Consider the following 15,377-nt stretch of genomic DNA (forward strand, 5'->3'; position numbering starts at 1 on the left):
TTACGGGCAGTATGATCTCTATCGCTGTCTGGTTGACAGCAAAAATAGTTTTCAAGGTCTTGTAAACAGCAAAGGTAGGTGTAGAGCAAGCACAAACAATTTAAGTGTCTTTTCATAATGAGATATTGACCATATGGATTATTTACCTGCCACCCTACAATCCCTCTCCCCTCTTCCTCGTTTACACTTCTGCATAGGCATACTGATTATGCTGAACACACACTTTGATCTTATATCGTGCAAGTTAGGATGCTATAAAATTGAGGGCCAGCTGTTATAAAGTTTAAATCAATTTTATGACTCAGTACCTCTCAAATTTGCTTTTGAAACAGCACTTTTTTCAGAACTGCAGTTTTCTGTAAGTTCTGTTACACCCGATTCATATATACATACGTACATTATCCTTGTTACAAAGATCATGAATCCAACATTTCGAAATGGTATGGAATGTGTCACTTTAACATAAGGTTTCTTTACACAAAAAAATATTTTTTACAGTTACTACTTCATATCTAATAATTCAGCTATTGAGTAGAAGGAGCTGTCATTCAGAAATTCTATTAATTTGCTTTTAAATGTCTGTTGGCTAATTGTCAGATTATTAATACTATTTGGCAGATGACTGAAGATTCGTGTGGCAGCATAATTCACCCCTTTCTGTGCCAAAGTGAGATTTAATCCAGAATAGTGAACATCATCCATTCTTCTAGAGTTGTAGCTATGTACTTCCACTGTTTTTTTAATTGTGATGGGTTATTATTGTCCACCAGGACCAGCCACACAGTCCATGACTTGCTGTTTAGTGAAAAAATACAAGTTTACCAAATATCAGATCAGATTTGCAATTTGATTCAAGACGTCTTTGGAGGCAGAACTTAACACATTGCTCTTAACGAAACAAAATCAACAGATGCAAAGAATTTCCAAAGTATCTACCTAAAATATTTAGGGGTAACTTCACAGATTCACTAGAAGACTCTTAAGGAAACTGACTCACACATGAAGGGTGGCTCATGTGGCACTTTATCAGTTGATTCTTGAGTATTAGTCATCAATGTGGGATTCAACAAAAATCAGGCATTTTTGTAACAAGGTCTTTAGACTGTGCGAAACTGTTACAAGGATGCAGAGCAAACTCCAGCAGTAGACATTACAAAAGAGGCATTGTGCATCATGAAGAGCCTTACTTTTGGAATTTCGAGACAGCACTTCCTGCAAAGAGTCTGACAACATTACTCCCATATACAGCTCATGAAAGACCATGACAAGAAAATGCGAGAAACTAGAGTTACTATAGAGGATGACAGACAATCATTTTTCCCCACACACCATTTGCAAGTGGAACAGGGAAGGGAGGATCATTTAATGATACCAGGAGTACCCACTGCCACATACGCTTAGTTAGGTTGAGGATTATGCTGTAGGTTTAGTATCCAGAATATCAAGGACTACTTACATCTACATATATATATCCATACTCCGCAAGCCACCTGACAGTGTGTGGCGGAGGGTACCTTGAGTACCTCTATCGATTCTCCCTTCTATTCCAGTTTCGTATTGTTCGTGGAAAGAAGGATTGTCGGTATGCTTCGGTGTGAGCTCTAACCTCTCTGATTTTATCCTCATGGTCTCTTCGCAAGATATACGTAGGAGGGAGCAATATACCGCTTGACTCCTCGGTGAAGGTATGTTGTCGAAACTTCAACAAAAGCCCGTAGCGAGCTACTGACCGTCTCTCCTGCAGAGTCTTCCACTGGAGTTTATCTATCATCTCCGTAACGCTTTCGCGACTACTAAATGATCCTGTAACGAAGGGCGGTGCTCTCCGTTGGATCTTCTGTATCTCTTCTATCAACTCTATCTAGTACGGATCCCACACTGCTGAGCAGTATTCAAGCAGTGGGTGAACAAGCGTACTGTAACCTACTTCCTTTGTTTTCGGATTGCATTTCCTTAGGATTCTACCAATGAATCTCAGTCTGGCATCTGCTTTACCAACGATCAACTTTATATGATCATTCCATTTTAAATCACTCCTAATGCGTACTCCCAGATCATTTATGGAATTAACTGCTTCCAGCTGCTGACCTGCTATATTGTAGCTAAATGATAAGGGATCTATCTTTCTATGTATTCGCAGCACATTACACTTGTCTACATTGAGATTCAATTGTCATTCCCTGCACCATGCGTCAATTTGCTGCAGATCCTCCTGCATTTCAGTACAATTTTCCATTGTTACAACCTCTCGATATACCACAGCATCATCCGCAAAAAGCCTCAGTGAACTTCCTATGTCATCCACAAGGTCATCTACATGCTTACTCTGCAATTCACATTTAAGTGCTTGGCAGAGGGTTCATCAAACCACAATCATACTATCTCTCTACCATTCCACTCTCTAACAGTGCACGGCAAAAACAAACACCTAAACCTTTCTGTTCGAGCTCCGATTTCTCTTATTTTATTTTGATGATCATTCCTACCTACGTAGGAACTTACAACAGTGACAGGATAGTTAGTATCAGGAAAGGATACAATGGCTTTATGACACCCTTACCAACCAAATTAGTGCATTTACTGAGACTAGGGAGCGTGCAACATCATACTGGTAAGTGGACTTGTGTCAAATTCTTTATAAGTTTGATTGGATTTTATCACTGAAACAGCATCACCACAACCCTCTCAACCCCCCAAGTTTCATTTTGTTTCACCCTTCCCTTTGGGTGCTATATTTTTTTTAATCAGTGAGTCTACAATGTTGTTCAGCAACTTTCGTATGTTAAAAAAAATAGAGGCAGTTTTTTTATGTAACTGTATGGCTGAAGCTGCGTAACACAAATATTTGCTTTCTGTCTTATTGAATTAGTGCCAAGCATCATGGCCATCACAGGAACAAATCAGTTTGTAACAGTGTTGATCCATACTCCTATCAAGCAGCTTCAAAAATGATCTCCACTCAACGCTACTTTTCATTTGAAACAATAATTAGCACAAGGCCAAGCAGCAGCAGCAGCGCATCTGTCAGAGCATTAACTGACAAACCATGCATTACGCTACATAATTACTTTGAATATTCCTGTGCCCATACCTAATACTTTCCGGAAATCATTAATTACAGTTTCATGGTAAACATGTCTGTCTTCCCATATCTTCAATAACCTGTAAATTCTGTTTCTTGTGTCTTCATCAGATTGTGGTAATGATAATTTTTCAAATGCTTTTCTGAGTGCTCTTTCAAATGACTGGCCAAATTCAGGGCCTTTCCTTCTACTTCTCTGAATAATGTCATTTGCGAGATACATGTACACAATTTTTTTCTTTGGGCATCCTAGAAAACAAAAAAAATTCCAGTAAGAACACATCTGAGCAGCGGTTTTTTTTTTTTTTTTTTTAACAGAAAATGGTGACCATTGTAAGAGATGGACAAAGATTTACTGTTACAATCAGTTACAGTAAAATTATATCACAACAAACAAAGAAAGGTACAAGAAACTACCATATTCTCCACAGCAGATGAGAAATTAAGCTTTTATTAGTTTACATCCAAATCTCAGTTGTACACATCAATAGCTTTGTCACTCTTCAATTTGAAGCTATAGATATCTTGGTTGCCTGCATTACTGAACACTGGTGTAAAGGAACTTAAACGGAATCTATAATTTTACCAGTATCTTCTCATAAACTAGCATATTGCTACATGACATTGTTAAACAGAAGAAACTCGTGTACTCGCATTAAAGACAGGTATTCAAAGTTAGAAGTCGTGATATTTCTTTGAAGAAAACATGTTTAGCTATTAGTGGAAGACATTAAAGAGCAAAATAAATTTATTAAGTTATTATACAGTGCTTACATAGAACACCTAACAGTCACATCCATGTCTCTTTCACAAAATTAATGAAAAATCTATATAAGATGGGTACTCTTAGGGGATATATTCTTATTTTTGTTCACTTAAATATTAACATGGTGATAGTAGAGAAGTTCTAAAAGTTCTAACAGGTAGAGAGAGAGAGAGAGAGAGAGAGAGAGAGAGAGAGAGAGAGAGAGAGAGAGAGAGAGAGAGAGAGAGAGAGAGAGAGAGAGAGAGAGAGAGAGAGAGAGAGGGGGGGGGGGCACCTGTAGTTGCAAAATATTCAGCAAAGTCATGACTGATGACTATTGAGACTAGAATTTGAGATGACACTTCATAAAACATTACAATCCATTTAAGGATCTAGTAGAAAAACTTCATGACACAATGTATCAAAAAGTCCTGAAGAACACGATAAAGACTCCAGAATAGCACTCTCATCTCAGCGCCATCAAATTTGTGACCCAGCCTTCTTACAGTTTTTCCTTAAAGATGAACGATACTTCTGCAGGACATGTAAAGAATCCAAAATAGTATCACATAATACAACTAAGACAACAGAAGAAAGTCAATTTTGGATACAGTAAGCCAATAATCTTTTAACACAAAGCCAAAACATATCTACAGAGAAATCATAAATATGATGGATTGATAGATAGCACGAGAAACCATGACATTCGATACCATCTGTCAACTCGGACCAATGGCGTCACACCAAGCCCCGAGACGGAACACACGATTTCAAAATCATGACCCATACTCTTAAATGTTTCCATGGTGTGCAAACATAATGATGAAATACAGAACTGAGCAAATTTTTAATGATAAATATTTAAACTAATGGGACAACTGTGGGAAAATGTGGGGTGGTTGGTGAAAAACTAACATCTCACATAAACACAAAATCACATGTAAAACGTACAAAATACAACACTGACAAACAAAATAAACCAAGAATTTCATTAAAAAAAAAAAAAAAAAAAAAAACAGTAACTGGCATTGACAATACAAGTTGAGCTATGTAGCTCATCTTTACAGACCAATACCTACAGGAAAATCTGTAAGATTGAAAATTTAAGAGTTAGAAATGCCGAACGGCAAGACCAATACACACCACAAAAAAATCGTGGAAATTTAATGAAAGGCAGTACAAGCAACATCAGACGACCTGTCCGCAGTACCACAAAACCTAAACTGGCTCAAAAAAGCTAAACTCACCAATGTAGGTAAAGCAAACCCCGCTATATCTACCAATCACAATTCAACATAATTATCAACAATAACAACAACCCAAAAATTTACAAAAAATGTGTTAACACTGATTTTGATAGGCAAGAAAGCCACAATGATGCACAAAGCCACAATGATGCACATAACACACATACCATAATAGAAAATAAATAAAACCATAAACAGAATATGCCAAGCACAGCCAGTAGCAACACAAATCTGACAGCAATATAAATAATATGTTGTCAACACACTCTCTTCGATAGCAAGCCTAGACTTCTCAATTTAGGAACCACTCCGATTAGAAAGCACTATGTTATCCCGTTGACAATGTCACATATAATGTTCCCCGAATGGAGATGCAGCAACTTTCAACCTCATACCTTCTCCACAAACACAGTACTTTGATCATACTCAGCTATTAATCCAAACAGAAATTTAATAATGTTTGATACATCGTCCCTCCTTGTGGCAGGCACAGTTTTACTCATTAACTCCGTTGGAGTCAACTCAAATGCTTAATACCACTTGTCACCACTGACCTTTGATGTAATCGTACTGTGTGACATGGTGGCACATCATATTTGAATTATGACTTTGCAAAGAGCATGTTGGAGTATGCAGTGGCACTCTAAGGATGTTTAGGTTATAAATTGTTAGTGATGTACACATGTGTTGACATAAGTCATGGGATCCTCCTAACATCACATCAGACTTCCTTTTGCATGGCGTAATGCAGCAACTTGACATGGCATGGCATGGCATGAACTCACACCACTGGAAGTCCCCAAGCTGCCTCTAGTCATCTATAATTGCTGAAGTGTTGGTAGTGCAGGATTTTGTGCACAAACAGATCCCTCAATTATGTGTGGCAATCTGGATAGCCAAATCAACTGCTTGAATTTTCCAGAAAGTTCATCAAGCCAATTGTGAACAATAATGGCCCGATGACATGGCATAATGTCATCCATAAATATTGCACCATTATTTGGGAACACGAAGTCCATGAATGGATGCAAATAATCTCCAAGTTGGCAAAAACAGTGATTTCTAGTCAATAGTTGGTTCAGCTGGACCAGAGGACCCAGTCCATTCCATGTATGTGCAAGACCACACCATTAAGGAGCTTGCACAGTGCTTTGTTGACAACCTGGGTCCATGGCTTAGTGGTGTCTGCACCACACTCTAAACCTACCATCAGCTCTTACCAACTGGAATTTGAACTGATCTGACTAGGCTATGGTCTTCCAGTCATGTATGTTGCAGGCAATGTGTTCACAAACCAAGGAGAGGCAATGCAGGCGAAGTCATGCTGTTAGCAAAGGCACTCACATTGATTGATTGCTGCCATAGCCCACTAGGCCAAATTTCACCATGCTGTCCTAAAGAATAAATATGTTATACTCTCATACTGATTTCTGCAGTTACTTCACACAGTACTGCTTGTCTGTCAACACTGACATCTTTACACAAATTCCGCTGCTACCAGTGATTAAGTGAAGGCCGCCAGCCACTGCGTTGTCTGTGGTGAGAGGTAATTCCTGAAATTTGGCAGTCTCAGCACACTCTTGACATTGTATACCTTGGAACACTGAATTCTCTAATGATTTCCGAATGGAATGTCGCACATGTCTAGTGGCAACTACCATTTCGCGTTCAAAGCTGTTAATTCCAGTCATGTGGTCATCTTAATGTCTGATACCTTTTCACATGAATCACCTGAGTACAAATGACAGCTCTGCCGATGCACTGCCGTTTTATACCTTGTGCGCACGATACCGTCACCACCTGTACATGTGCACATAACTATCTCACAACTTTGATCACCTCTGTAAGACTCCTTGAGTGCTGTCTGTGATAATAATATTGATAAAGTTTGTGACAGTTCGTTAGCGAGTTATTTTCATACTGGCAGTTATGAGCAATTGGTAGTCTTTGGAACTACACTCCTGGAAATGGAAAAAAGAACACATTGACACCGGTGTGTCAGACCCCCATCATACTTGCTCCGAACACTGCGAGAGGGCTGTACAAGCAATGATCATATGCACGGCACAGCGGACACACCACGAACCGCAGTGTTGGCCGTCGAATGGCGCTAGCTGCGCAGCATTTGTGCACCGCCGCCATCAGTGTCAGCCAGTTTGCCGTGGCATACGGAGCTCCATCGCAGTCTTTAACACTGGTAGCATGCCGCGACAGCGTGGACGTGAACCGTATGTGCAGTTGATGGACTTTGAGCGAGGGCGTATAGTAGGCATGCGGGAGGCCGGGTGGCCGTACTGCCGAATTGCTCAACACGTGGGGCGTGAGGTCTCCACAGTACATCGATGTTGTCGCCAGTGGTCGGCGGAAGGTGCACGTGCCCGTCGACCTGGGACCGGACCGCAGCGACGCACGCCAAGACCGTAGGATCCTACGCAGTGCCGTAGGGGACCGCACCGCCACTTCCCAGCAAATTAGGGACACTGTTTCTCCTGGGGTATCGGCAAGGACCATTCGCAACCGTCTCCATGAAGCTGGGCTACGGTCCCGCACACCGTTAGGCAGTCTTCTGCTCACGCCCCAACATCGTGCAGCCCGCCTCCAGTGGTGTCGCGACAGGCGTGAATGGAGGGACGAATGGAGACGTGTCGTCTTCAGCGATGAGAGTCGCTTCTGCCTTGGTGCCAATGATGGTCGTATGCGTGTTTGGCGCCATGCAGGTGAGCGCCACAATCAGGACTGCATACGACCGAGGCACACAGGGCCAACACCCGGCATCATGGTGTGGGGAGCGATCTCCTACACTGGCCGTACACCTCTGGTGATCGTCGAGGGGACACTGAATAGTGCACGGTACATCCAAACCGTCATCGAACCCATCGTTCTACCATTCCTAGACCGGCAAGGGAACTTGCTGTTCCAACAGGACAATGCACGTCCGCATGTATCCCGTGCCACCGAACGTGCTCTAGAAGGTGTAAGTCAACTACCCTGGCCAGCAAGATCTCCGGATCTGTCCCCCATTGAGCATGTTTGGGACTGGATGAAGCGTCGTCTCGCGGTCTGCACGTCCAGCACGAACGCTGGTCCAACTGAGGCGACAGGTGGAAATGGCATGGCAAGCCGTTCCACAGAACTACATCCAGCATCTCTACGATCGTCTCCATGGGAGAATAGCAGCCTGCATTGCTGCGAAAGGTGGATATACACTGTACTAGTGCCGACATTGTGCATGCTCTGTTGCCTGTGTCTATGTGCCTGTGGTTCTGTCAGTGTGATCATGTGATGTATCTGACCCCAGGAATGTGTCAAAGTTTCCCCTTCCTGGGACAATGAATTCACGGTGTTCTTATTTCAATTTCCAGGAGTGTATTAGTATAGTGTTCTGTTTATGGCTGGAGATTTACTTTTTTTTAAAGCTGTAGATGTGACAACAAAGGTCATAACCGAAGATTGCAATACTGTGTAATGCCCCTATTTCAAGCTTTTATCAAGTATCAACCATTAAGTAATTTATCACTCATAGGAGTAGACACAAAATAATAATAACTAATGGGGCAACCGCAGGAATCAGCGAGTTCTGAATGGTGACAACGTAAGCATACAACAGACTTAATAGTAAAGACATATCAAAACAAATACTAACACAAAAATCAAGCAAACTAAATCTTCACCAATAAACAAAACCACAATAGAAAATACTGAACATGAACTATCAGAAACTTCAGTTGACCTATGTGGTGATAATTAAGTCCGCAATAACACATACTTGTACACTGCCTCAAAACCTGAAAGTCCACAGGGAATTTCGCTTGACCTATATAGCTGAAACGAAGTTTTTGACACCAAAAAACCAAAACTTGCCCAAGTAGCATGACCAATTTAGATAAAAGAAATTTCACGATACCTACCAACAATCCAACCACAAAAATAATGATAACTGAATTAACGTCAATTCTGATACACAAGGAACGCCCATTATGCACAAATACCCTTACCATACATACTGTTGGAATTGTGTGAACAATATATTTCGTGAGAAACCGCAGCAAAGTACATCGTGTGGGATATAATATACCTCTCTAGTGCTATAGTACACTGAGTTTTACGTACGTAATAAAACGTTCCTTGGTTGTTGTGTTCAATGTATTTTACCTGGAAGTGCAAATATAGTTAGGGGCACTAAATGTGTTTTACTCACTATTACTTATTCACCTGCGTCGAGTAACAGGTATGGGCCCAGTGATGCATTTGCAATAAGTATGTACATAATACAGTAATGAGAAAGTATTAGAAAAGTTCCAAGTAGTGCACTTGTGTGAAGTACGACTTTTTCTTACAAGATAAACGCAACTCTTCTGTATTTTTCTTTGGTATTATTCTTTTCGTCAAGGAAGATCAAAGTTACGATTAAAATGAGTGTGGCACAAATACCTCCGATTGAAAGACTTATGGGTCATGAAAACCATGCAACGTGGAAATTTGCGGTAGAATTGTATTTACGTTTAAGCGACCTATGGGATGTGGTGAATGTGACAATGAAATCCACAGATCAGAATTATTCAAGTAAGGATAGGAAAGCAGAAACAAAGTTGATATTACTAGCTGACCCAGTGAATTATGTTCACATTGAAAAAGCTGCAACAGCTAAAGAAGTCTGGGACAGATTACGAAATGTATTTGAGGATGGAGGTGTTACAAGGAAAGTAGGATTATTACATGAGTTAATTACGACTCAGCTGGACAAATGCAAGAGTGTAGACGAATATGCCAACAAAATAAAAGCCACTTTAAACTGACTGAGAAACACTGGGTTTGAGACCTCTAATGAATGGGTCCACTACTGCTGGCAGGACTGCCAGAAAGCTATGTGCCTACGATTATGAGGCAGGAAAGCTCAGGTAAACCAATCATGGGTGACAGTGTTAAAGTGGAAAGCCTACAGGATGTAAAGAATGCTTCAAGCTGTCATGTATTGGAGAAAGACACTGCATTTGCTCTTTATTAAAAAGAAAAGAAATCAATGAGGCACTGTAGATGTCAGAAGAAGGGGCATATTGTATCTTGGTGCAGAGGAAAAGTAAACCCAAGGTCAGAGACACAGAGGTATGTTCTGACAGCCCAGAAAGAGGGACTAATAATAAAGGTAAAGCACTCATGTTTTTATTCTTTTGGAGATGTGGGTAATCATCAGCTGGAATGGATTTAATGGATTTTAAACACTCAGATGCATCTGTGCTTATTGTTAAAGACAAATCTCTTCTTTATGATGTTAAAGGTAAGACTCATATGGAAATATCTACTGTTGATGGCAGCAAGCTTCAATGTCATTTCGCTGGGAAACTAGACATACATGTAAGTGTAAATTGTGACCCCGATATGGTTACAGCACATGATGTTCATTATGTAAAAAACTGTTACGATTAACCTGCTGTATGTAGGTTAAATTGTCAAGAAGGGAAACAGTCATTTTTGACATGCACAGAGCAAGAGTAATCAACAAAAATAGTGAAGTTTTAACTACAGCAAGTAACAAAAGGGCTATTTTTAAATTGGATACTATTGACAGTAAGCATATCTACATCTAGAGCCATACTCCGCAAGCCACCTGTCGGTGTGTGGCGGAGGGTACCCTGAGTACCTCTATCGGTTCTCCCTTCTATTCCAGTATCGTATTGTACGTGGAAAGAAGGATTGTCGGTATGACTGTGTGGGCTCTAATCTCTCTGATTTTATCCTCATGGTCTCTTCGCCAGATATACGTAGGAGGGAGCAATATACTGCTCGACTCTTCGGTGAAGGTATGTTCTCGAAACTTTAACAAAAGCCCGTACCGAGTTACTGAGCGTCTCTCCTGCAGAGTCTTCCACTGGAGTTTACCTATCATCTCCGTAACGCTTTCGCGATTACTAAATGATTCTGTAACGAAGCGCGCTGCTCTCTGTTGGATCTTCTCTATCTCTTCTATCAACCCTATATGGTGCGGATTCCACACTGCTGAGCAGTATTCAAGCAGTGGGCGAACAAGCGTACTGTAACCTACTTCCTTTGTTGTCGGATTGCATTTCCTTAAGATTCATCCAATGAATCTCTGTCTGGTATCTGCTTTACCAACGATCAACTTTATATGATCATTCCATTTTAAATCACTCCTAATGCGTACTCCCAGATCATTTATGGAATTAACTGCTTCCAGTTGCAGCCCTATTTTGTAGCTAAATGATAAGGAACCTATCTTTCTATGTATTCGCATTACATTACACTTGTCTACATTGAGATTCAATTGCCATTCCGTGCACCATGCGTCAATTCGTTGCACAACCTCCTGCATTTCAGTACAATTTTCAATTGTTGCAACCTCTCGATACACCACAGCATCATCTGCAAAAAGCCTCAGTGAACTTCCGATGTCATCCACCAGGTCATTTATGTATATTGTGAATAGAAACGGTCCTATGACACTCCCCTGCGGCACACCTGAAATCACTCTTACTTCGGAAGACTTCTCTCCATTGAGAATGACATGCTGCGTTCTGTTATCTAGGAACTCCTCAATCCAATCACACAATTGATCTGATAGTCCGTATGCTCTTACTTTGTTCATTAAACGACTGTGGGGAACTGTGTCAAACGCCTTGCGGAAGTCAAGAAACACGGCATCTACCTGTGAACCCGTTTCTAAGGCCCTCTGAGTCTCGTGGACGAATAGCGCGAGCTGGGTTTCACACGACCGTCTTTTTCGAAACCCATGCTGATTCCTACAGAGTAGATTTCTAGTCTCCAGAAAAGACATTATACTCGAACATAATACGTGTTCCAAAATTCTACAACTGATCGACGTTAGAGATATAGGTCTATAGTTCTGCACATCTGTTCGACATCCCTTCTTGACAACGGGGATGACCTGTGCCCTTTTCCAATCCTTTGGAACGCTTCGCTCTTCTAGAGACCTACGGTACACCGCTGCAAGAAGGGGGGCAAGTTCCTTCGCGTACTCTGTGTAAAATCGAACTGGTATCCCATCAGGACCAGCGGCCTTTCCTCTTTTGAGCGATTTCAATTGTTTCTCTATCCCTCTGTCGTCTATTTCGATATCAACCATTTTGTCAACTGTGCGCCAATCTAGAGAAGGAAGCACAGTGCAGTCTTCCTCTGTGAAACAGCTTTGGAAGAAGACATTTAGTATTTCGGCCTTTAGTCTGTCATCCTCTGTTTCAGTACCATTGTGGTCACAGAGTGTCTGGACATTTTGTTTTGATCCACCTACCGCTTTGACATAGGACCAAAATTTCTTAGGATTTTCTGCCAAGTCAGTACATAGAACTTTACTTTCGAATTCATTGAAAGCCTCTCGCATAGCCCTCCTCACACTACATTTCGCTTCGCGTAATTTTTGTTAGTCATTCAGTATCTTCAATGAAAGGTTTTTTTTATGACGCTGCAAACTTGGACACCTAAATGGAAAGAGTATGTCTTTACTAATGGATATGGTGAAGGGAACACAGAATTATAGTGTAACCAAGGACCATCGTGAGATATGCATAAAAGGAAAACAAGCGAGACTACCTTTTAAGACTAGTAAAAATAAATCTACGGATGTCTTACCGTTATCCACACAGATATACGTGGCCCGATGGAGTGGGACTCCATAGGTGGGAGCCATTATTTTCTATGTTTATTGATGATTATTCACGATACACTCGTGTTTATTTTCTTAGTTCCAAAGACCAAGTGAGTGACATTTTTGAGGAATATTTTAATATGGTCGAAAGATGGATGGGAAATAAGATTAAGATCATCAGGTCTGATAATGGGAGAGATATTAACCAGAAATTGAAGACTCTTCTGGCAAAAATGGGAATCAGGCATCAAACTACCATAAGGTACAGTCCATCTCAAAACAGGGTTGCTGAAAGGGCTAAGAGGACAATTGTCGAAAAAGCAAGGAGCATGATAACTGATGTTGGATTACCAGAAGATTATTGAGCAGAGGAGGTATCAATGGCCTTATATTTGAACAATGTATCACCTACAGAAGCATTAAGGAATAAAAAACCCTATGAGATATGGGTAAGAAGGAAACTTGACCTAAGCAATATAAGGGTTTTTGGGTTTGATGCAATGGCGCACATTCCAAAACAGCTAAGAGGAAAATAGGACCCGAAAGCTGCAAAGTATACTTTTGTAGGCTATTATAAGAATTCAAAGGGCTACCGATTAATTCGTCCATTGAATAAAAGGATTGTTACAAGCAAAGATGTAGTATTCTTTGAAAAGAGAAAGGACTCTGAAGAGGGCAAGACTACCAAGTTAACTGCACCTTGTTCCAAGAGTGAAACCTTATATGAAGAAAGAGAAAGTGAAGAACAAGAAGAGGACAGTCAAAGGCAAATGGAGACTATTTATGATGATGACAATGAGTCTGAGGACGAACAAAACGAAGAGAACAATGTAAGGCATTCTTCTCGCATACCAAAACCGAAAGAATATCCGGATTTTGAAATGTATGCAGCCCAGTCTTTTCATGATGAGCCAGCAACAGAAGAAGAAGAAGCAGCAATGAACGGCTCAAATTCTCAAGAATGGAAAGAAGCGACGGAGAGAGAATTGGAATCTTTATCTTACAACGAAACCTTTGAATGGGTAAATATACCAGCAGATAAGAAGCCATTACAGGCAAGATGGGTATTCACTTTGAAGAATTCTGAAAATTCATCACCAAGATATAAATCATGATTTGTGATAAAAGGATATTTGCAAAAACAACGGGTAGATTAGAAAGAAACTTTCACCCATAGTCAAGTATGCATCATTGAGATATCTTTTAGCCTTGACAGCAAAACTACATTTAACAATTCATCACATGAATGTAAAAACGGCATATTTAAACAGGAAATTGGAGGAGGAGATATATGTTATTCCACCATGAGAAGCTATGAAAGCCAGAGCAGAAAGGGAAAAGATTTGGCATTTGCAAAAAAGTATTTATGGACTTAAACAGAGTGGACATTCCTGGAATCTATATCTACATAAAACTCTAATAAATATGAATATGGAGCAATCTAAGGCAGATCCCACTATACACTCTAAAAGTGAAATAGAAGGAATGATAACAATAATGGCAATATGGGTGGACGACTTCTTTATCCTGACTGAAAATGAAAGGCAAATGAGAATTTTTAAGAAACAGCTGCAAACTAAGTTTAAGGTGATTGATTTGGGAGAAGTTAAACATTATTTAGGTACGCAGATTACCAAGGATGAAGAGAGACAAGAATTGAGAATAAATCAATCATCATATAGGCTACAGAAAAAAAACTTACAGAAATTTGGCATGAGTGATTGTAAACCCATAATACTCCAATGGAAGTAGGAGTGAAGTTAAATATAAATGAGACAGATATGGAATGTGATAAGAATGTTGCATATTTATAAGCAGCAGAGAGTCTGTTATATTTGTCCCAAACGCCATGGCCCGACACTGCTTTTGCCGTTAATGCAGTGAGCAGATATTGCGCGGAGACCCAAAGGAAAAGCACTGGAATGCTGTGAAAAGGATATTCTGATACCTAAGAGGAACTTCAAACAATGAAGTAAGATACCATAGAGAAGGTAATAAAAAACTAGAAGGCTACAGCGATGCAGACTGGGGGAGTGAATTGGGAGATAAGCACTCCACTGCTGGCTGCTGCATAAAATTAATGGGGGGGGGGGGGGGGGGGCCTTATTTCATGGTCCTGTAAAAAGCAAGAAACTGTAGCATCGAGTACCACAGAGATCGAGTATATGGCACTGTCTTGCACCACACAAGAAGCATTGTGGCTAAGAATATTAATATGTGAAATAGAACCCAATTTAATAGTGGAACCCATAATGATGTTCTGTGACAATAAAGGACCCATTAACCTAGCTAAAAATGATGTCACTAGTGCTAGAACAAAACATACTGATATAAGGCACCATTTTATTCGGGACCACATAGAGCGACAGAACATCGCCGTGAAACACACAAAAGAAATGTTGGCTGACCTGAAAAAACCCTCGGACAAAGAGAAGTTTGGAAAGATTGTGGGACTATTTGATTTATCTTGTGAAGACAAGCCACAAAATATATGTTCAAAGAGGGGTCTTGAAATTGTGAACAATATATTTCGTGTGAAACAGCAGCAATGTGCATCATGTGGAATACAACAGACCTCTCCGAGTTTTACATATGTAATAAAATGTTCCTTGATTGTTGTGTTCAATGTATTTTACCTGGAAGTGCAAATATAGTTATGGTACTAAATGTGTTTCACTATTACTT

General features: G+C 40.3%; 1 protein-coding gene across 1 annotated transcript in view; it reads right to left on the minus strand.

The window, feature by feature from the left end:
* Positions 1–15,377, minus strand: part of LOC126355875 (regulation of nuclear pre-mRNA domain-containing protein 1A-like) — a 43,875-nt gene that overhangs the window by 19,756 nt on the left and 8,742 nt on the right. Inside the window, exon 2 of the mRNA XM_050006375.1 lies at positions 3,092–3,331. Coding sequence (XP_049862332.1) covers positions 3,092–3,331 — 240 coding nt within the window. The remainder of the gene's footprint in view (positions 1–3,091; positions 3,332–15,377) is intronic.

This window comes from Schistocerca gregaria, chromosome 3 (genome assembly GCF_023897955.1).
Source record: "Schistocerca gregaria isolate iqSchGreg1 chromosome 3, iqSchGreg1.2, whole genome shotgun sequence".
Taxonomy (NCBI): Eukaryota; Metazoa; Arthropoda; class Insecta; order Orthoptera; family Acrididae; genus Schistocerca; species Schistocerca gregaria.